This window comes from Penicillium canariense (assembly GCF_028826845.1).
Source record: "Penicillium canariense strain IBT 26290 chromosome Unknown utg000007l_segment0_segment0, whole genome shotgun sequence".
Lineage (NCBI taxonomy): Eukaryota > Fungi > Ascomycota > Eurotiomycetes > Eurotiales > Aspergillaceae > Penicillium > Penicillium canariense.
In genome coordinates, this window is record NW_026622734.1 from 2,247,808 (window position 1) to 2,268,017 (window position 20,210).

The 20,210-nt window shown below is 50.9% G+C and overlaps 7 protein-coding genes across 7 annotated transcripts; 4 read left to right on the forward strand and 3 right to left on the reverse strand.

The window, feature by feature from the left end:
- Positions 1–1,191: 1,191 nt before the first annotated feature.
- Positions 1,192–3,133, forward strand: N7482_009840 (WD40 repeat domain-containing protein; the record flags this gene model as incomplete). Its single annotated transcript, XM_056691964.1, has 3 exons — positions 1,192–1,508; positions 1,560–1,720; positions 1,782–3,133. 3 exons carry the CDS (start codon positions 1,192–1,194, stop codon positions 3,131–3,133), a joined length of 1,830 nt encoding a protein of 609 aa, XP_056539670.1.
- A 5,031-nt stretch (positions 3,134–8,164) lies between these two features.
- N7482_009841 (uncharacterized protein) lies at positions 8,165–9,844 on the reverse strand (the record flags this gene model as incomplete). Its single annotated transcript, XM_056691965.1, has 5 exons — positions 8,165–8,446; positions 8,505–8,719; positions 9,055–9,144; positions 9,204–9,285; positions 9,623–9,844. 5 exons carry the CDS (start codon positions 9,842–9,844, stop codon positions 8,165–8,167), a joined length of 891 nt encoding a protein of 296 aa, XP_056539671.1.
- A 746-nt stretch (positions 9,845–10,590) lies between these two features.
- On the reverse strand, positions 10,591–11,026 carry N7482_009842 (ankyrin repeat domain-containing protein; the record flags this gene model as incomplete). The annotated part of the gene is made up of 2 exons (XM_056691966.1): positions 10,591–10,956; positions 10,997–11,026. The coding sequence occupies 2 exons, from the start codon at positions 11,024–11,026 to the stop codon at positions 10,591–10,593; spliced, it is 396 nt and encodes a 131-aa protein (XP_056539672.1).
- A 685-nt stretch (positions 11,027–11,711) lies between these two features.
- On the forward strand, positions 11,712–12,245 carry N7482_009843 (uncharacterized protein; the record flags this gene model as incomplete). The annotated part of the gene is made up of 1 exon (XM_056691967.1): positions 11,712–12,245. The coding sequence occupies one exon, from the start codon at positions 11,712–11,714 to the stop codon at positions 12,243–12,245; it is 534 nt and encodes a 177-aa protein (XP_056539673.1).
- A 378-nt stretch (positions 12,246–12,623) lies between these two features.
- On the reverse strand, positions 12,624–13,636 carry pdx1 (uncharacterized protein; the record flags this gene model as incomplete). The annotated part of the gene is made up of 2 exons (XM_056691968.1): positions 12,624–13,423; positions 13,558–13,636. The coding sequence occupies 2 exons, from the start codon at positions 13,634–13,636 to the stop codon at positions 12,624–12,626; spliced, it is 879 nt and encodes a 292-aa protein (XP_056539674.1).
- Positions 13,637–14,119: 483 nt separating this feature from the next.
- Positions 14,120–15,010, forward strand: N7482_009845 (uncharacterized protein; the record flags this gene model as incomplete). Its single annotated transcript, XM_056691969.1, has 1 exon — positions 14,120–15,010. One exon carries the CDS (start codon positions 14,120–14,122, stop codon positions 15,008–15,010), a length of 891 nt encoding a protein of 296 aa, XP_056539675.1.
- Positions 15,011–15,942: 932 nt separating this feature from the next.
- Positions 15,943–19,985, forward strand: N7482_009846 (cohesin subunit SMC1; the record flags this gene model as incomplete). The annotated part of the gene is made up of 5 exons (XM_056691970.1): positions 15,943–15,973; positions 16,032–16,125; positions 16,201–19,162; positions 19,227–19,901; positions 19,968–19,985. 5 exons carry the CDS (start codon positions 15,943–15,945, stop codon positions 19,983–19,985), a joined length of 3,780 nt encoding a protein of 1,259 aa, XP_056539676.1.
- Positions 19,986–20,210: the final 225 nt, after the last annotated feature.

The following is a 20,210-nucleotide window of genomic DNA, read 5'->3' on the forward strand; positions in this document are numbered from 1 at the left end:
GTTGGCGGTGACTTGGGAGTGCCGCTGGACGGTGAGGCAGTGTGTTGACACGGTATGACATACTGCGACCAGGGAATTATCCAAGCACGACTACTTGCACGGCTTACTTACTAGCACTTAGAAGTACGAGCTAGGATAGGGAATAATTATATCGTTCGTTTGGGTCATTTAATTCGTGAAACAACCAACCCATGATGTCTTTACGGAGTACAGTATGTGACTAACGCCTCAGGTGAGCCTGTCATAATCGTTACCAGTGGACCATGAGCATTGTTCATATTCTCCGGTCGCGGGCTGAACTGATTGGCAGGGACTGTGTTGCTCTGCTTGTTCTCTGGGCCATTCAGTGCCGTGCCCGATGGCCAATGGCCCAAGCTCTGCGCGTCCGAGGCGCGTGGCCGCGCGCCGGGACTGGGTTCGCGTCCGATCCCTCACATCGCAACCCCCACTGTGACCTCTGCAGGTGCCGTACAGCAATCCCACTGTGTTGGCCATAGAGGGGGGCAGCCTCCAACGCGTCTGGACATGTAAACAACTCTAAGGCTGCAGTGGCAGCACGAGAGGGAGGCCATCATCACAAAGACCACCTAGGATAGATCCCCGTGGCCGCCACAACGGCGAACAATGACAGCTCCCCGACCAAACTAAGATGGACCCAGGCACATAAGGGTGATTGCAGCGGAGCAATAGTGGAGCAGTTCATTTGAACAATCGACAGACCGTAGTTCGTTTTGAAGATTCTCCCGCCGTTTAGAAGTGCAGGCGATGCTGCGGCCCGAACGGGACTAGCGTACCCGACGCGTGACTTGCGAGAGGGATGCGAGAGAGAGACAGCGACACCCTCCCTTGTAGACATTCCAGTCCACTCTTCCACGGCCAACTGGCTCGTTAAATGCCATTCTCTTTGTTTCGCTAAAACATTGTGGTGTCTCATCCAGGCTTTCAAAGCTGTGGGTTGTCTGCCTATCACTGTGCCGAAGCGCCGCCCGGTGGCTGGAACTCCCCATCTCATCACAAGCCCGCAAGGTCTACCAGGACAGCCGCCGTCTCTTCCAAATCCCATCCATAGTCTCCGTCTGAGCCGTCCCCCTGCACTGGTCATTACAAATCGGACGTCTCTCGCATGAACCGCCTTTTCCACTCGTTGATACCACGCAATCGGCTTCTGGGGCCTGAGGACCTGCCGCCAGCATGGGGGATCGCTCTCAGGACGCAGAGGCAGGTGTGAGCAGTGGAAGAGCAGCCAGGGGAACATCCCGCGCGCAAGCCGCGGTCAATATCGTATCACCTCCTGGATCCAAGACCCCGCCAAGCATGCCCGCAAAGAAGACCCTCTTCTATTCCGATAATCTGGGCAACCGCCCGAGAATAGCGCCCGAAGGATCACAGCCGGTGGATGCAAAGGCTCTGGAGAAGGCGCTGAAGGATATGGATGAGGCAGGGCGCCGACGTGAGAGGACTCCAGGAACCAGTCCTTGCCGAAAACGGCAACGTGTTTATGGCGATCGGTAAGCTACTCAAAGCCAATGCGAAAATTGCTGGAAGCGTGTAAATCGCAGACTTGACGAGCATGCGACTGACTTCAATCAAAGATTTATCCCGAACCGCGATGGTCAGGATTTGCAGGCGACCTACAGCCTACTCCATGAGGATGGATGTCCGTCCACTCCATCCAAGTCCAAGCGACGCGCCCCGCACTCTGAATTGCATTTCCAGAAGAGTTCGTCCTCCCGTTTCATATCCCATTACGTGAAAATGCCCATTGACCTCTGAGTTTACAGCGGAAGAAGCAAATCGGACATTCTCTCGTGTCCTGCGCAGTGAACTCTTCGGAAACACCGTCCCTCAGCCCGATCTCACCTCCGCCTCACCCGACCCATTGATGGGCTTCAGCAATGGCATCAATGACAAGACCCGATCTCATACACCTCCCGCGCATGTTGTCGCCAACCTCCCATCAGCTAGCATTACACCGTCGACCCCGCACAAGAATCTCTTCAACTACGGTCCGACTCGGCCAGGATCTGGCCAACCGACCCCCTCCAAAACTCCCAGAAGTGCTCATGCACCAAACCTGAACGCCCGCTCGGAACTTTATAGTCTCTCCCCCATTCGATATGACAGTCAGCGTATCCTTGAAACCCCGCGCAAACAACCCCGCTATATCAACAAGGTCCCTTTCAAGGTCCTCGATGCTCCCGACCTGCAGGATGATTTCTATCTCAACTTGGTCGACTGGGGCAGCAGCAATGTGCTGGGCGTTGGGTTGGCTAACTCGGTCTACATGTGGAATTCGCAGTCTAGCCGAGTGACCAAGCTTTGTGAGCTGAAAGATGATACTGTCACCAGTGTGAGCTGGATCCAGAGAGGTACACATCTTGCCATCGGTACGGGCAAGGGTTTAGTACAGATTTGGGATGCAGAGCATTGTCGACGACTGCGGACAATGATTGGCCACACCAACCGTGTTGGCGCTTTGGCCTGGAATGATCACATCCTCACATCCGGTTCACGAGACCGTCTCATTTATCACCGAGATGTTCGCTCTCCAGACCAGTACCTCCGCCGATTATCGGGCCACAAACAGGAAGTCTGCGGGTTGAAGTGGAATACAGAAGATGGCCAGTTGGCCTCTGGTGGCAACGATAACAAATTGATGGTGTGGGACAAGCTGAACGAAACTCCCCTCTACCGCTTCTCCGATCATTGTGCGGCCGTCAAAGCCATTGCCTGGTCCCCCCACCAACACCACCTGCTCGCGTCTGGCGGTGGTACCGCAGACCGCACGATCAAATTTTGGAACACCTCCACCGGCTCCATGATCAAGGAGGTGGATACGGGTAGTCAAGTCTGCAACCTCTCCTGGTCTAAGAACTCCGATGAGATCATCAGCACCCACGGCTACAGCCAAAACCAAATCGTCGTCTGGAAGTACCCGCGTATGGAGCAGGTTGTCTCTTTGACTGGTCACACATTCCGTGTTCTGTACCTTGCCATGAGTCCCGACGGTCAAACCGTCGTTACAGGTGCCGGCGACGAGACACTTCGTTTCTGGAAGATTCATGACAGGCGCGTTACACGGGAGTCGCGGCGAGAAGGCAGCAAATTGACGGAATGGGGCACCATCCGCTAATCGTTCCTGACTACGTCGTTATGGTTTCTATATTTGTTTCGCATCTCACACTCACTGCATTCGACCTGGAGTTTCGGTCTTCGATGTTACTCCTCGGGGTGGCGCAACGGCTGCATGATACGGCATCAAGGGATTTCGGCCAAGCATCTTCTGCATTGACATTAGCAGCGTCATCATCCATCGCATCTTTCTCCTCGGTTCAGAACAAACCATTTTTCTTTGCAGAACTTTGGGATCATTCAACCCCTTTCATCCGAGCGAGGCTTAACTTCCCCTATTCTGGTTTCCGACTTGATTTTCGCCTGTTTCTTTTCTTTTTTGGCTTTTTCTTTTTCCGTCTCTTGTTTTCCTGCACTTGTCTCATCCTCTGCACGGGAGGTTTTTCTTCATCAGGCGCACCTTCGTCCACTTTCATCAGGTCCAGCGGTGGCGCTCATGGTGTTTCGACAAAGCGACTTGGGGAGCCGGTTATGGTTACGGCGTTTCGTCAGCGCATGGATCGTTTCTGCTTATTGCAAATTGCCCCTTTGATGACGACATGACCTTGCCTTTTGCTTTCTTTTTCCAGTTCTAGAGACTTTTCTCTTCTCCCTCGACATCGCGCTACTGTTTTGTTTTCTGATCTCTTTTCGATTTTTGCGGCAGCATATTCATCTGTTTGGCGTGGGGAGTGGGAGGTTCTCATCATATTTAGGCTAAGAATCAATTGATGAGCGAAGTTTTATTTAGACCTTTGCCTTGTTACTGTATTTGGTCACCCCAATAGTTGACCTGCTCAGACCTGGTGTATACATGAACTTTGCGCCGCACATTCCTACAGTCTCCCAGCCAGAGGTTCCAACCTCATGGGTACTGCTGTAGCAATAATTCCCGGTCAGACTTAAAGAGAGGATCGGGTTATTAGCAGAAGAATTCCCGGCGATGTGATGACTTACTCCACAGTGATCTTCATTTTCATCTCCCTAATCGGAATTAGCCGCAGTGCTGTGGGTCCCAAGTATGTCCCATTGCGGAGATGACATGCCTCCCAAATGTGAGAAATAATGGCGACTCTATGGCCCTCAAAACGGAAGAAAAGGAAAGAAAGTGGAGGATGCTCGCAGGTCATTCGACCCGCACCCACTCCGGGTAGGAAAAAACTCAAGCTTCTCTATGATTGAGCCTTCAGTGGTCGGTGTGGACCACTGGACTAAGTGTACTTACCGGACACCCAGGATGGTGGGTCAAGGTTGATTATATCAGTGAAGAGTTCATTTGTTCATTATTGCTCTGTGCACAGAATATTGCCCAACGATGTCTTTTCTACCTCGTTGTTCAAGGTTACACCTTATTATTTGCTGCTCAATGGATAAAATCATGTACGGCGCTAGGTGCCGAGTCTAGTGATCATTATTTCTTCAAAATGGTTCACTTAACTGACTAATCATTAGAAGGGATCGCAAAAAGTAGCACGATTGGATAGCCGATGTGCTTCGAATCACTTAACCACGAGCATATAGTTTCTTTGTCGTAACGTCATTTGTGATCCATCATTACGTACGTACCCAGTCAAAGCCTTAGGAATCATTCACGAATATTTGCGGCGTAGCAATGTTCTCTGAAACCAAGAGCTTGGACGGGCATTGATTATCGACTTTCGCCGCTCCACATTGAAATATCGCCCGACTTTGCAGCCATCATGAGGAATTCATACCTGAACGATGGATCAAGCCTACCGGAGTCTATGACAAGCATGCTGTCAACCCATTTTCAATGGGGTCATACTCCAACATAGACAAAAGTCTAGCCCTAATGGAGATGCGTTTTGTTTTTGCTCGTTTGGCCAGGAAGTTCTGGTTTCGTTTCCCACCCCCCGGCGACCGAACAAGGTTGGATCTTGTTGCAAGCTTGAACCGATTAGCTCGGCACAATATTTTGATTATGATTACTCGGTTGCGTAGTTGATTATGACTGTTTATTATCTTCTTCTGGGTAGAAATGATATGAATATGATCCTGTCGCTATGGAATAAGTATCCTGACTTTTCATGCATACTGAGTATGCCGGTAATAATTCTCCCAGATTCACGAAACACGTCCACTTCGGTAGTATTCCTCCTCTGAAGTAACGTTAATAGATTCACGCGTCAAAAAGTCGGTCATTATACCCGAGGAAGAGAAAGGTAGGTATAGGTGTGATATAGATGCCATCAGCAGCGCTCAACTTACGGCTTTTTGTACAGGTTGAACATTGGTCCTGGTGGGCCACCTTATAGTTCGCGCAATGTGGATTTTCACAAGTATCTAGACAGTAACGCAGATTAGTACGACTGACTGTGTGGAAGACACAGCCCGGAACTCGCTCAACATTGATCTGTTCATAGGAGCATTGAAAAGTTCCTTGACTGGGCAGTCTGTGGGCTTGTTCAAGATATAACACGTACGCTGCAAGCAGAAATTCGAATCTTTCGTCAGTATTCCACCAAAGTATACTTGCGATCTAGACCTGGGGCAACCCTGCTGTCCACAGGGGTTGGTTCTTCTCTTCTCGGGCTTTGAGCTTGAGCTGCCCATGTTGTAGTAGGCCGAGGAATGTTTGGATAGAAAAAGGTTAGATAAAGAGCACAGAGATACCTAGAGTATAATCTGGCTGATCCGTGAAGTGAGAACAAGCGAGGGTTAAGAATCCTAGATATATTGTCAGCTAGGTACCTAAGAAAGGCGTCACTGGCAGATATATAAAAATTTATCTATGATCGCTACCCCATTATCCTCTCGTCAAAGACTCGTCAACGTCCCACGCGCACTGATTTCAGCTGTACGAGGCTACTCTAGGCAATCACAGTTATTGTATAGTGAGGCCAAGCCATGGATGTGTTCGCGTACGATTGGCCAGCTGCTGATTACTCTGCGCGAATTTTCTACTTTACCCAGGCAAAGTGTGGCGCCTCATGCCGCTGAGGCCCCCTGGCCCCGCGCAATGACTCCCAGGAGCCAAGGATAATATGTATAGCAACATGCGAACGCGCCTAGCTCACGCAACATTGTCGCTCGCCGCATGTAATTAGGCAGGTAAACGCACACAAGAGAGCACATGATACAAGGCTAGTTGCTCTAGTACGTGCAACACTCAGTTAAGAAGGTACACAGATTGAAGCATGACGTGGCAGAGCCAAGCGTAGTAGATTAGACTGACAAGGCTGGCTATAATCCAGATTAAGTCTTTAAATCACTTCTAATCGGTTGGTCCAACATTCCGTTCTTTTGACTCCCGATCTCACTACTACATACCCCATATCTGAGACCTCACTACCATTTCAGAATCATAATATGGTGGGCAAAGTCGTGTATAGTCAGTTCTACAACACAAATCTCCTCTAACACTTCACCTGCTACTGCCGTCGGATCAAATACCTGAAATGCTGGAACGCTGTCAGGAAAGTCCATCATTGGAGGCCAGAAGTGACTCCCCACAGGATTTCAATGACGCCGCTTCTGGCAACCAGTCTGGTTATATGGACGACCTAACGGCGCCCCTAATCCAAGTTCCAGTGCCGGCTAATCCATACTGGCAATGTGTATGTTAAAGAAATTCCTGCATCGAAATCTCTTTATATTGATACTCACTTCTATTAAAATCTCTAGTGTATCTGTTACTCAGGCTGGTTCTACCTCAATAATGTCCATTTTTGCCCAGTCTGTAATCAGCCACGCTGTTCGGTCTGTCCACGCCGGAGAATGGCTTAAAGTGGAATGAACGAGTTGATTGTTAGAATTACTTTATTTTTACGTGTGGATAATTTCATTCTAGTTAGCAGGAGGAGAGTACGGAGTAAGCGCAACAGGCATAGCGTGGTTTGAAAGAGGATTCGAAGAAGAATCGCTGTGTCACGGAGTTCCCAGGTGGTTCATGTTTGAGCACCTGTTTTGTTGGTATTGTTCTGTCATAATGATACGCACTACAGTGTACTCACGCATTAGGGTTAGATCTGTATAGCCAATTGAGTACTTGAGAGTGTCTTATTCACGGGTCTTAATAGGATTCTCGGGGTCGGAAGCTCGAGGGTGCTGATCGGCTGTGGCTGTTGGTTCTAGACCGCAGGATTCAAAAACGAGGCTGAGATGATCATCGAAGAGGATACATTGCTATTGGACGGTCTGGGCGTAGCACCTGAAGTCACTAGGCAACAAAGCCACGACAGAACGTATCAGGTATCACGATAAAGTATAGACGGAAAGAAGCGGGGCGCGGCACCAGGACGGGCATCACTTGTGTAGTTTAGCTAAATTATGCAGATCCCAAGAGCTCCAGGGGGGGCGACAAGGGGTCAGCCGCAGTTTGCGACGGAAAACAAGAAGGCGCAAGGTGCGGGTGGGACAACCGGCTTGTCCGATTGGGCGGGCGAAACTGCCAGGGCGCAGCTATGAGTGCTAGATAGAGGTAGGGAAAATGGAAAAGTGAGAGAGGGGGAGGACGAGCAGCGAAGACGGATCTTTTATTTCGGGAGCATTGAAGGGAGGTTACGTTATGGCGTATTGGGGCGCTCAACTTTAACGGTAAAACCAACCCCATATAATAATTCACAGGTCCGCCGTTTACAATTTACAATTACGATTTACGATTTACGATTCAGTCGAAAAGATCCAACTCGCAAATTCAGTCCAAACACCGGTCTTCTAGATCCACTCACGGAGAGCTGCGAGACTGGGGCTGCCCCCGATCTCAACCCCTCCACTGAAAAGTGAAAAGTGGACACTCCGAGTCCAATGATAGGTCTTGTTTTTGCGAGATTCATTTCCTTTGGATTTGGCTGTGCTTCATGTTCGTGCAATCGAGACCGGTTTGGTGCGATCGGTGATCGTCGTTTGCGAGTATCAGAAGGATTCAGATGGTGTCTTGATACTTTCAAGTGTGAGCAATACTCCGTACTATGAGAGCTGGCGGTGTTCGGAAATTACTGTAGAACTGGATGTGGGCTACAGAGTACAGTCGGCACATTATTTCCTACGTATATAGAGCATATACATAATACCAATTTCTCATGCGAACGATTCAGCGCGAACGACCCTGCGTATACCATGAAGCAGCAGCCTGCATCCCATCGTAATACAACCTCTCTCCAGCCATATTCGTCCGATCATAATATGCCTGGGGGCTATTCTGGCCCGAGGTGAAGGCTACCGTCGTCTTGCCCAGCTGTGCATTCACATGGTACCCCTTCCCGGTAACAGTGGTGTTGTCAAAGTCGTAGTCGTCGCGAATAGTAAACGACTGCCCCGTGCCGATAACGTGGCCCGAGATGCCCTTGATGGCAGGCGCGTTCACTACTTGTCCCTGGAAACGAGTGATCAGAATGCGAATATATGGGATCTCACACATAAGCAATCCGTACATTGGACGTGATATAGCGCGTCGCAGGGGCGCCGTGCGACTCGCTACCATCTGGTCTGCCGGCCTCGATGAACTCTTCCACCCTGAGAGAATATCGACCACCCTTGGTTACAAAGTTAAGGGCATCCGTGCGAGGATCGTGGCTTTGAATGATCTGTTCTCGACTCATAATGGGATTCAATACAATCTTCTTGAAGTATGGAGTTGATGAGAGATCTATGGTCAACAGTCAACACAATTTTTGCAGGAGAAACAATTCCATTTAAGTTCTCCTTCTTCTCTTCCACAGCAGAGCCTCATTTCCAACCCCGCATCAACATGAGCGACCAGGATGAAGTGTAGACGTGGCTTCACAATCAGCTGCGCTGCACGAGGCTGATTTGGGCAGTGCAATGCTTTGCATTGTAAGTTGTCATCAGCCTTGCTCGGCATCCAAACGCACCTTTGATTGGAACCGCTGAGTGAAAGCCCATTCATATGCCTCTTGGCGTCTCCCTTATTGGGTTACTTGAATTCTAATTATTATCATTCTTATTATTTATTGTCCCTACCGAGGCAGGGAGGAGGGTCTTTTGGTGCCATCTTGGGCATCTTGCAGTCTTCCGAGGGAGGAATGTTTGCTGCCTTGTGTTCTCTGTCCTCTGCGGAGATCCTGCCAATCCATGCTCCTATCCAGCCATCCTTTAGCCTTGACCCGTACGACCAGACGGCACGACCGGGTTGACATTCCCGACCTGTCTCGCAGCATAGGCAAGTTCGGCTAGAGAAGCTTCTTGGAGGTGCTACGAGCCACTGAATTTTCATAGAACTGGAAACTCCAAGCAACCCGCACAGTGATCGCACGACCTGGGGTGAGAAAGGTGAGTGTGCAAAAGACAAAAGACAGGGCAAATCACCCTCGGCCCGACTGCCGCACGGACTTCAGATCATGTCTCTTCCTACCAAAAGCAAAGCGTTGGCACAAAGACGGAGTGTATGTCTACTATATAGATCTTGAATATTAAGATTGAAGGAGCCAAATATTCCCATCCATGGATTCTAGTTGGCATAGTCGTGCCATTACCGAAGAGTCTGTTTTCATACGATCACGTATCGAAAGTACAGGGGTTAGAAACATACATAGGCGAGGAAAGTGTGTTGCGATCCGGGAACAATATCCACTTCTCCTCCAAGTACTTGAAGCTGCACCAAGACACTTTCAAGGAAGCGAGTGTAAATGTCCTGAGCCACCATTGTTTCTAAAATGTTTTCTGTCTCAACAACGAGCAGGTCCCGTGTCCAGTTTCCGTTCCCGAGGCCAAACAATCTGGCCGAGAAGTCAAATATCTGAACCGATGCCATTTTAGCCTCTGTCGGAAAATCCATATATGACAAAGGAGGTCTGTCTCCTCATTCCTAGCCTCTGCTTCACTCAGACCGACGAGATGATTTAGGAATCATGCCCACCTGGGCCTGACTTGCAAATGGACCAGGTCAAAAACCCGACAATTGCCTCCACTTGATCTACTTCGGTCTTCCATTAAAGGGAGGCGGCTCCGCGGGAGATCTTGATTTGATATGCATCTTGCGAAATGCGTGTCGATCCCGCGGAAGTATTTTCACATTCCATATATTAGTTGAACTCAAAGCTTTCCACGAAGGGCATATCCCAGCTAGCGACAAGGTCCATTGTGTCCTGAAAATCTGCTGCAAGCTTCTGTGCTGTGTGACAGATGGGGATATGGTCCCATGCTTTGCTCAGACCGCAATTTTTGTTCGAAGTAATCTCAGCTAGCCGGAACGTGGTGTTGATTATGTTTCCGACTGGTGAATCTGTGGTTTCGTCGGTGCCATTGGGACAAGGAGAAAGTTGGGGCCGGAGCAGAGTGAACCGCTTCTTATCAAGAACGGACTAATCTTCCACCTCTCCATCATCGCTGTCTTTCTGTTTGGTGGCGTGCATTTGCCGTAAAAAGGCCGCTGCCCCTGGGTGATTGTAGCTGGTAGTCCTATCCAAGGCAGTCATTTCATCGATGTCTCGAAGCACCAAGTTGGCCCCGTAGAAAATCAACAATCCGAGAATTTGACGGGCCGGATTCTTACTGCCCTCAGGGTGTGCGGGCTTCATCGTCTTGAACGTCCACCTTCGCTCCGGCTTTCAACAACACAACCATCTCAATTTGCTCCTCCATGACAGCAGACAGCAGTGGCGTCGATCCTCCTGGCTCGATAGGGTCGATATCGGCTCCGCGAGACAAAAGGAGACGAACAGTATCTAGTTGATTCCTGGAGGCAGCCCAAGACAATGCTGATCTTTTACCATTACCCACTCTTCCGATGACCGCCTTGTTCTCTAGGAGGAGCTCCACAATTTCATTACTCCCGGCCGATGCAGCCACATCTAATGGCCTCATCGGATGGTCACTGACAATGCCATTTGCAGCCGCTCCGTTGGCCAGTATCAATCGAATCGCCTTCAGATCTTGAGCAATAACAAGATCAATCAGGACTGACCCACGTTGACTTGCGCTTCAATGTCCGCATTTTGTCGGCGTAAGACCTGGATAGCCCATTCAGAATGGCTTTTACCCGTAAAGATGTAGGGGAACGACAAAGTCGGGATGATGTACTATTAATTTGAACTCAGTTTAGCCCACTCAGCCAGGGAGGCAAAACAAAAGCGCGTGGTTTCCACTACACAACGCCCACTCATACCCGAGCTGATCATCATAGCCGGGAACACCGGTTTGTGCACAGCCCTGTATCTGAGTCTTCTTGTCGCCATCCAAGATGGCCCGGCGACATAAGTTTCCGAGCTCATAGACTGAGCACTCGAATTCAGATGCCACCGCTCACAATTTCACCGCACCATAAGGGCTTCATTATGGATTGAATTCACTGCCCGGGCCTACGGCCTGCTCCGTCCCTCTACGCTCATCCGATTTCCCGTTATTGCCGTACTAGTACCCGAGCTCCAGAGCGGGAGATTGACCGAACGCCCCTTCCGCTGCGTGGTGATTGCTGTCAGGCTGTTGCTCTCCTCATTTACAATATTGGCTGTCAGCAGCAAGTCCCGTCAACCTGTCAGAATGTGGACTTCACTTGCGGCCCCGGAAATACCCTCAATGGCGAAAGTGGCATCAGCGTTTGGTCGTCTCCAGATCTATACAACTGGACACCGCATGGGCAGGTCCTCCCCGGCGCCAACAACGAAGCATGGGATGCTGATATGACCAATCCGGCTCCACTACACCCTCGCTCCGGCACTGTTAAAACCGCCTCGGGCCCTACCACTATCCTAGCATACCGTGACTGTCCGTACAACTGCAGCGGCGCAGAGCTCATCAACATGGCAACAGCGGCCAACTATGCAGGCCCTTATGCAAGAATTCACCCTGCGAAACCGATCTTCTCCGAGGCAAGCGAAGTCCCCTTCATCTGGGCAGACAAGTACGGCAACTTCCACATGCTGGTCCACCTTTTTCTTCCCGATGCAGGCTTCGGCGACGGGCCTAATGTAGGGCGCCACGCGTATGCGAGATCCTGGAGCGGGCCCTGGACGTTTAACAAGGACACGGTTGCATGCAATACGACTTTTGATTTTGATGACAGTCCTGCTATTGGTAAGTATCGGAGGGAGCGGCCAAATATCTTCTTTAGTGAGGATGGGGAGATGAGGCCCCTGTTTCTTTCGACGGGGTTGCAGGAGATGGATTCGCCGTCGAGCTATTCTCTTATTCCGCCAATTGGAGCCGGTCAATAAGACTATGTATAGTGCTTGGAGAGTTATGATTGCCGACACACCCGGCTCCATTGCATCAATGATAAATTTCTCCTAGACTTATTTTTGTCCTACCTGCCATCCTGGAGAAACATTCATAGATCCGGACTTACAATATAGTGGACATGCCCAGCACGTAGATACTCCCGAATTTATCTAGGCAGATCGAAAACTGGTTTAGCAACCGGTACACTGGAAATTCTTTATAAAGCCAAATCGAGGTGGTATGCGACTATCTATGCTACACTAAATACAGAAGCCTTGAAACACTCCGAACGCAGTATGGAGATGGCATGAGTGGGCAAAGGAAAGAAAAAAGTTTGCAGACTTGGGAGAGATTGATAATAAAAACTGCCAATTTTAAAGCACCAGCCTGGCAGGCTCGACCTGCAGGAGAGTCTTAATCCGCTCCAAGAAGGCCTTGGCGCGCAGCTCCTCGCCGGCGGGGACAGTCAAACTGAAGACATTCTGAGCGGCGCCACCATCCACAGCAGACACCGTGGAAGCAACGGCCTTCTTTCCGGGCTTGGCGCTAAGAATGTCGATGATATCCTCGTGCACAGGCTTGGGCTGGCGGGCCCCTGAGGCCTTGAAGGTGTTCAGCTCAGGAATGTAATCGCCGCGTGATGTGTTAACAGGCTCGGCACCGAGAACCTCCTCAAACAGCTCATCAGAAGTCGGCTTCTCGCTCTTAGAGCGGGGCAGGTCGTCGTTTGCAAGATCCGTGGCGATAGCCAGGAAGCGCGACAGAGGAACTGTCACACCCAAGCTCTCCTGGATCTTCTTCTGTGCGGACAGCACGGCCGCCAGCGAGACGGAAATGGCAATCGAGGCCATGGGCAGCGGCTGGGCGACGACCTCCTTCTTCTCCTCCGCGGCCGGCGCGGCGGGCTTCGGGGCAGCCGCCACGATCTTGATGTTGCTCAGGTCCAGGTGGGCGAGCTTAGCCAGCGTCGCGGCCTGGGTTGCCGGGTACTCAGCGGCGATCTGGCCAAGATAGGCGAGCACGTCACCCTTCAGGAGACGGCCCTTGGGGCCGGAGGCGGGGATCTTAGGCACTTCCGACTCGGGGACGTTCTTCTCGTGGAGGAGCTGGCTGACGGAGGGGTAGAGGGGGTAGGCGGGGTTCTGAGTTTGAGGAGCGGAGGAAGACTGAAGGCCTACATGAAATCAGAAGTCAGCATTGAGTATGTATGCCATTGTAAAGACCCGTGGTTCATGGGCAATTGGCTCCGATAATGCGGGCTCGGCTTCTGCGAGCTCCACCTCATCGAATGCCGCCAGGAAAACTCACGTCGGGTGGCGTGGAACACCTTGGGCTGCCGGCGGGCAAACATCACCGGAACTTGGCTAATCGGGATCCTAGCTGCCATTTTGTATAGGTGTGTGAGGCCGGAGGAGGTGGTGGTGTAGATACTGGGCAGGCGGAGATGCTCAAGCGATGTCGCAACTCTCCGAGCAAGCTATATTATCGGCGAAAGATGAACACGAGCGACCAAGAGCCCACCACCGCGTCGAGGCGCGCTGAATTCGGATGTATAAATGATCGAGTTTAGCGTGAATTGAGGGCACCCAAGTGAGCGTGCCAGTAGGTGTTGAGGGCGTTGGGAGCTTTCACCGGCGGCCGGGACGGGAACATTTTTTTGCCGCGGCGGCCGGCTGCTTTTGATCTGGCGGCGCTTTCCGAGGAGAACAACCGTTGAGGGACCGGGATTGGGTAAGTCGTTCTCTTTTTATGTCAATGTTGTTATCTAATTACTTGCGATTGGATTACTCTCGTCCGATTCGCTGTTGCAATATGCCGTCATTTCCCCGAACACCTTGCTAACTCTGGTGTGGACAGAGCTCGCGCAATAATGTCGGGCAGAGCGTCACCACTCCGAATAATCTGGCACCGGTGCCCTAGTGCCTGTACGGTTACCACAGTACGCCCCGGATTTCAGACATATTTCTCTTCATCATGGCGCTCCTTCGCCTCGAAGGCTCCTCGTTCTGCACCGGCTCCTAAACCTCAAAAACGTCCCGCGACTTCAAGGTCCCAATTCGACCAACTACCTAAGAATCTACAACCAAAGACAGGAGGACTTGGAAGGCTGTTCAGCAGAGTTGCACGCGAAGGCGAAGTGACGCTTTTCCAGTCGCGCTCGCAGCGCAGCTATTATTTCAGTGCATATGGCCTGTCGGCATTCTGCTTCGCGTATGCGGTCTATAACTCCAACGCCGTTTTCCGAGACCCTGTCACGGTCCTGCCCATGTGGCAGCAGGCGCTTTTTGGTGGAATTTGTGTATCAATGAGCGTCATGGGCACCATCTTCCTCGTCCGGACGGGCAACATGATCCAAAGCATCAAGGCGGTCCACTCCCAAGGTCAGCCCCGGATCCGCTTCCAGGTCCGAAGCATGTTGCCGTTTAAGAAGTTCCACTTTGAGGTTGCGCCATCCCAGGTCCATATTTCCAAGAAGCTTGTAGTGTCGGCGGAGTCTGCAGCTCGCTTTGAAAGTGATGCCAGGAAGCTCCTCGGCGGGTCAAACGAACCAATGCCCAGCTTTGTCAAGGCTCCGGTTGCGAGAATAAGTCACGGGGTCTGGAGAATTTTCTTGTCTGTGCGGCAGATCTTCACCAGTGAAGACTTTATTCTCATCAAGGTCGACGGTCAGAGGGGCAACTTCCGGATGGACTCAAATGGCTTCGTTGACCGGGATTTTCTCCTTCTGGGGAACCCAGTGAAGATGAGTAACAGCGCTTGAGATCACTAGGCTCGAGAGTTGGGCTCTCTATTGTCTGGGCCTCATCTAGCAGTTTCTCTTTTACCAAGGATATCCTTCATATTCGCCAGAAAATATGTATCTATAACTGTAACAACAGCCACAAAGCGATTCTTTTTCAGTTATCCCTAAGTGGAAATATTATGAGACCCCATCGCCATAGCTTCTACGACTGAAAGTAAGCTGAAATCGCAATACAATAAACGGACATGACTGGAGTAGCGAGATCGAGGCGTTTTCTCTAGATTCTTCTCTCTTCAATTGGTTGTAGAAATTCCTTTCAGCTATCCTCTATGCTTAGCGCAATGAACTAAGACTGCTTATACTTTCATAGATCCGGTGTTTACATGCTCCTTATATTTAAAGCCAGTTCTCTTCTACAAAGAGGGCTCTCAGTAGATAGGTCTTCAAAGGAAACGTGCAATAATGGGCCATAGGCAAGCTGAGATAGGTGTTTACCTACCTCGTCCACTGCACAAAATAAGTGAGTTTTTGTCGCTTTTTATTGTCGTGCGATTTAGAAGCCCGCTCTTTGCGATTATTTATTTCTCGACCATCTCCCAACAAACTCGTGTTATACTTTCGCGGCCTCTCCTCTCTCTAGAATGAGCAATTGGTTCCTCGCGAAAAGACCACTGCAGAGGAACTGGACGAATATTTGGACATCGTAAGCCAATATTGCTTTGCCCTTGATTTGAGTTTGGTAGTTCGGAGAATTAGAACAGGGAGCCATGTTGGACGGGCCACGTGATTCCTCCGGCGCGTCAGGAACGCGATTCCCCATATCGCGCCCCTCCCACCATCTCCGAGTCCAGGCCTGTCAGTCACATAGCTTGACACCAAGCACAGGTGTTTTGCCTGGCTTTGATCACTTGCGAGCGTGTTGCTTCCATAGGAAGCGGCTTCGTCTCACGATGGGGAAACTTATTCGGCTGGAGCTTTTCAGTATGCCAACCACCCGTGAAGGAGAGCGCTGCGCACACCAGCTGACTTTTGCTCCCAGATTTCAAGTCTTACAAGGGTCATCATACTCTTCTGTTCGGAGATGCATACTTCACATCCATCATCGGGCCTAACGGGTCTGGCAAGTCAAATTCGTATGTTATTGCACGAAACCGCGTTTTCCTACTTTTTTGGCGAGAGGATGGAGCATTGTTGCTGACCCGCACCAGGATGGACGCCATCTCGTTCGTGCTAGGAATTAAGTCGTCTCACCTGCGCTCTACTAACCTTCGCGATCTTGTTTACCGTGGCCGCGTCCTGCGCACTTCGAAGGTCGATGGAGAACCCGCCACCAACGGAGATGATGGGGAAGAGGAGGAGGATGCGGACAATATGGACGAATCGCATGATGCAGGCGGCGTGAATGATCCAAAGACCGCCTGGGTCATGGCCGTGTACGAAGATGATGCGGGTGAGGAGCAGCAATGGCGCCGATCCATCACTAGCCAAGGTGCCAGCGAGTACCGCATCAACAACCGAATCGTGACCGCTCAACAGTACAACGAAGCTCTGGAGGAAGAGAATATTTTGATTCGAGCGCGCAACTTCCTGGTGTTCCAGGGTGATGTTGAGGCGATTGCCTCGCAGTCCCCCAGGGACCTTACTCGTCTCATCGAGCAGATCTCCGGCAGTCTGGAATACAAGGCTGACTACGAGAAGTTGAAGGCGGAGGCGGAGGAGGCTGCAGAACATCAAACCGTTCAGCTCAACCGCCGACGAGGAATCAACTCCGAGGTCAAGCAGTACCAGGAGCAGAAGCGTGAAGCAGATGACTACGCGAAGAAGGCTGAGGAGCGTGACCAGGCTATAATCACCCACATCCTGTGGAAACTTTTCCATTTCCAGCGTTTGATCGATGCATCCAGTGCCGACATTCAGAAATACCAGGATGAGCTTAAAGAATACCGCCGTGGCGTGGAGAAGTACGAAAACAACGTCGAGAACGCCAAGAAGGAACATGCCCGCGTCGGCAGAGATGTCGGAAAAGCTGAAAAGAACATTCTGAAGAAAGAGAAGGATATCGAGGAGCTCAACAACTCCCTGGTACCCATTGACGAGAAAGTCGACATCACCCAGAGGAAGGTGGAGCGCTATTCCTCGAAGATCTCGGAGATCGGCAAAGAGCGCACGGCCCAGTCGAACAATGCTAAGCAGCTCGAAAAAGACCTGAAGCTCGTTGAGAAGGCCCAGGGTCAATGGGAAGCCGAATGGCAGAAAACAATGAGCAAGAAGGGTGGACAGCTGAGTGAAGCCGATCAACAAGAATATCACAAGTTGAGAGAAGAGGTTAGCAAGCGCTCGTCTGCGGATCAACTTAATCTCGACAACCTTCGCCGGCAAAGGAAGACCGAGGCCGAGGCCGTGAACAGTCTAAAAGGCAAGTTCGAGAACACCGAATGGCAACTGAAGAACCTCGAATCAGAGGCATCGAATATGAATCAGCGCAAATCAACCCTCAATGACACCATCAAGACCACCTCTAAGGATATCGACCGCAAGAAGAAAGAATTGAACGCATTGACTTCGGAGCGCCTGAAGATTTCCCAAATGCGGACGGAGTTCGAAGAGAAGCTTCAGGTTGTTTTGAGGAAACTGCTGGAGGCCGACGATGGCAAAAAGCAGAATGAGCGGGAGTTGCGCGCCAAGGAGTTGATCTCGACCTTGAAGCGCATCTTCCCTGGAGTCAAGGGTCGTGTCAGTGACCTTTGTCGGCCGAAGCAGAGGAAATATGCCGAAGCTGTCAGCACTGTCTTGGGCCGCCACTTCGACGCCATCGTGGTGGATAACGAAAAGACCGCCAAGGAGTGTATTCAGCATCTGCGTGACCAGCGCGCCGGTCAAGCCACTTTCATTCCCCTGGAAACGATCCAGGTCAAGGCCTTCAACTCGAATTTGAAAGGTATGCACCGGGGCATGCGCCCTGCTATTGAGACCATCGATTATGATGACTCTGTCGCACGAGCCATCAGCTACGCCTGCGGCAACTCCATCGTCTGCGACGATCTCTCAACGGCCAAGTATCTGTGCTATGAGCGAAATGTCGATGCTAAAGCCGTTACCTTGGATGGCACTGTGATTCACAAAGGCGGTCTTATGACTGGAGGACGGGGCCCTCAGCAGAACTCCTCCAAGCGGTGGGAGGACTCTGAAGTGGAAAACCTCCATAAGTTGAAAGATAAGCTGATGGCTGACCTTGCCAACCTACCCAAGAGCCATCGCCGAGGCTCAGAGGAGGAAACTCTCCAGGGAGAACTGGTTGGTCTCGAGCAGCGGCTGAATTATGCCAAAGAAGAGCTGAAGGCGATTGAGAGGAATATCCAAAGCAAGCGTAGCGAACTGGACTTTGTCAAGAATCAGCTGGAAGACCTGCGACCCAAGTTCACTGAGCGGAAGGAGAACCTCGACGAGCTGGATGAGACTATCGAGAACTCGCAAGCATCGGTGAGCACAGTCGAAGATGAGATATACCGCACTTTCTGCCAGCGTTTGGGATACGAAAACATTCGTGAATATGAGGCCCAGCAGGGCTCGCTGCAGGAGGAAGCTTCGCAGAAGAAGCTTGAGTTCACAACGCAAAAGAGCCGCATTGAGAACCAGCTGAGTTTCGAAATGCAACGAATCCAAGCTACAGATGACCGGATTAATGGCCTCAAAGCTCAGTATGAGCGTGACATGAGCCTAGTCGAAGAGCTCAAGGGCCAACAGGAGGAGATTCGCAACAGTCTGGATGAGTCTAGTGCTGAGCTCGACCTCTTGCGCGAGTACTTAGAGGAGCAGAAGGATATTTATGCGCAGTCGGCAGAGAACCTGGCCGAGCAGCGGAGGGAGCTCCAGAAGCGCAGCAAGCACGTTGAAGGAGCTCTTAAGAACATCAATGCGCTTGAAGCTGAAATCCAACGGAACTCGTCCAGTCGCTATGCTCTTTTGCGACGATGCAAACTCGAAGATATTGACATTCCGCTGACTGACTCTTCCAACGGCCTTGACAAGCTTCCTATCGATGATCTGGTGCAGGCCACGGATCCAGATGCTATGGACGTGGATGAGGTCGATGGCATGGACGAAACCCCTGTTGTACAAGACTACGGAATTGAAGTTGATTTTGATTCACTCGGCGAATCGCTCAAAGAGGTACACCACTGGTACAACACGAGATTGATCCTGCGTATGCTAATCCTTTTTTCTTTTTCTACAGGGGACGGATGAGAAGCTCGAAGAGGAGCTGCTTGAGAAGGTTCGTACTCTCAACAGTGAATTAGACAAGATGGCGCCGAATACTCGAGCCATGGAACGTCTGGAGAGTGTCGAAAACAAGCTCCGTAGCACCGAGAAAGACTTCGAGGATGCGCGCAAGTACGCTCGTAAGGCCAAGGATGATTTCGAGGGCATTATGAAAAAGCGATCCGATCTCTTCAACAAGGCCTTCACGCACATCTCCGAGCAGATTGGCCCCATCTATCGCGAGTTAACACGAAGTACCAACTACCCACTAGGTGGACAAGCGTACCTGGACATTGAGGACTCAGATGAACCGTACCTTGATGGCATCAAGTACCATGCCATGCCGCCGCTCAAGCGTTTCCGTGACATGGAGCACTTATCAGGTGGTGAGAAGACCATGGCCGCCCTCGCTCTGCTGTTTGCCATTCACTCCTACCACCCTTCACCGTTCTTTGTGTTGGACGAGGTTGATGCTGCCCTTGATAACACCAACGTGGCTCGCATTGCCAACTATATTCACGATCACGCCGCTCCTGGTATGCAATTCATTGTGATCAGTTTGAAGACTGGACTGTTCCAGAACAGCGAGGCTTTGGTTGGGATCTATCGAGACCAGGTGGAGAACAGCAGCAAGTCTTTGACCCTCGATGTGAGTATTACCCCTTTAATTTACATATCGCCCGCCTTTCAGAGTGACTAACGTGTTGCCGCGCAGCTCCGCAAATACACTTGAGCCCATCGGAACGGCTGAAAATGGACTTTATGACACCTTGGTTTCGTTTTCTTCGCTGGTGTAGATCTAACCTTCCCGGCTTGTTTATCTTTCTTTTCCTTGTTCTTTATTAGCCGAAGCGATGGCAGAGGCCGATCGGCATCTTCCATTGCCGAAGCAATATCATAACTATCCGATGCTCTTCCTTGATACCAGTTTCCTATACCAGTTTCCTAGGTGCCCGGA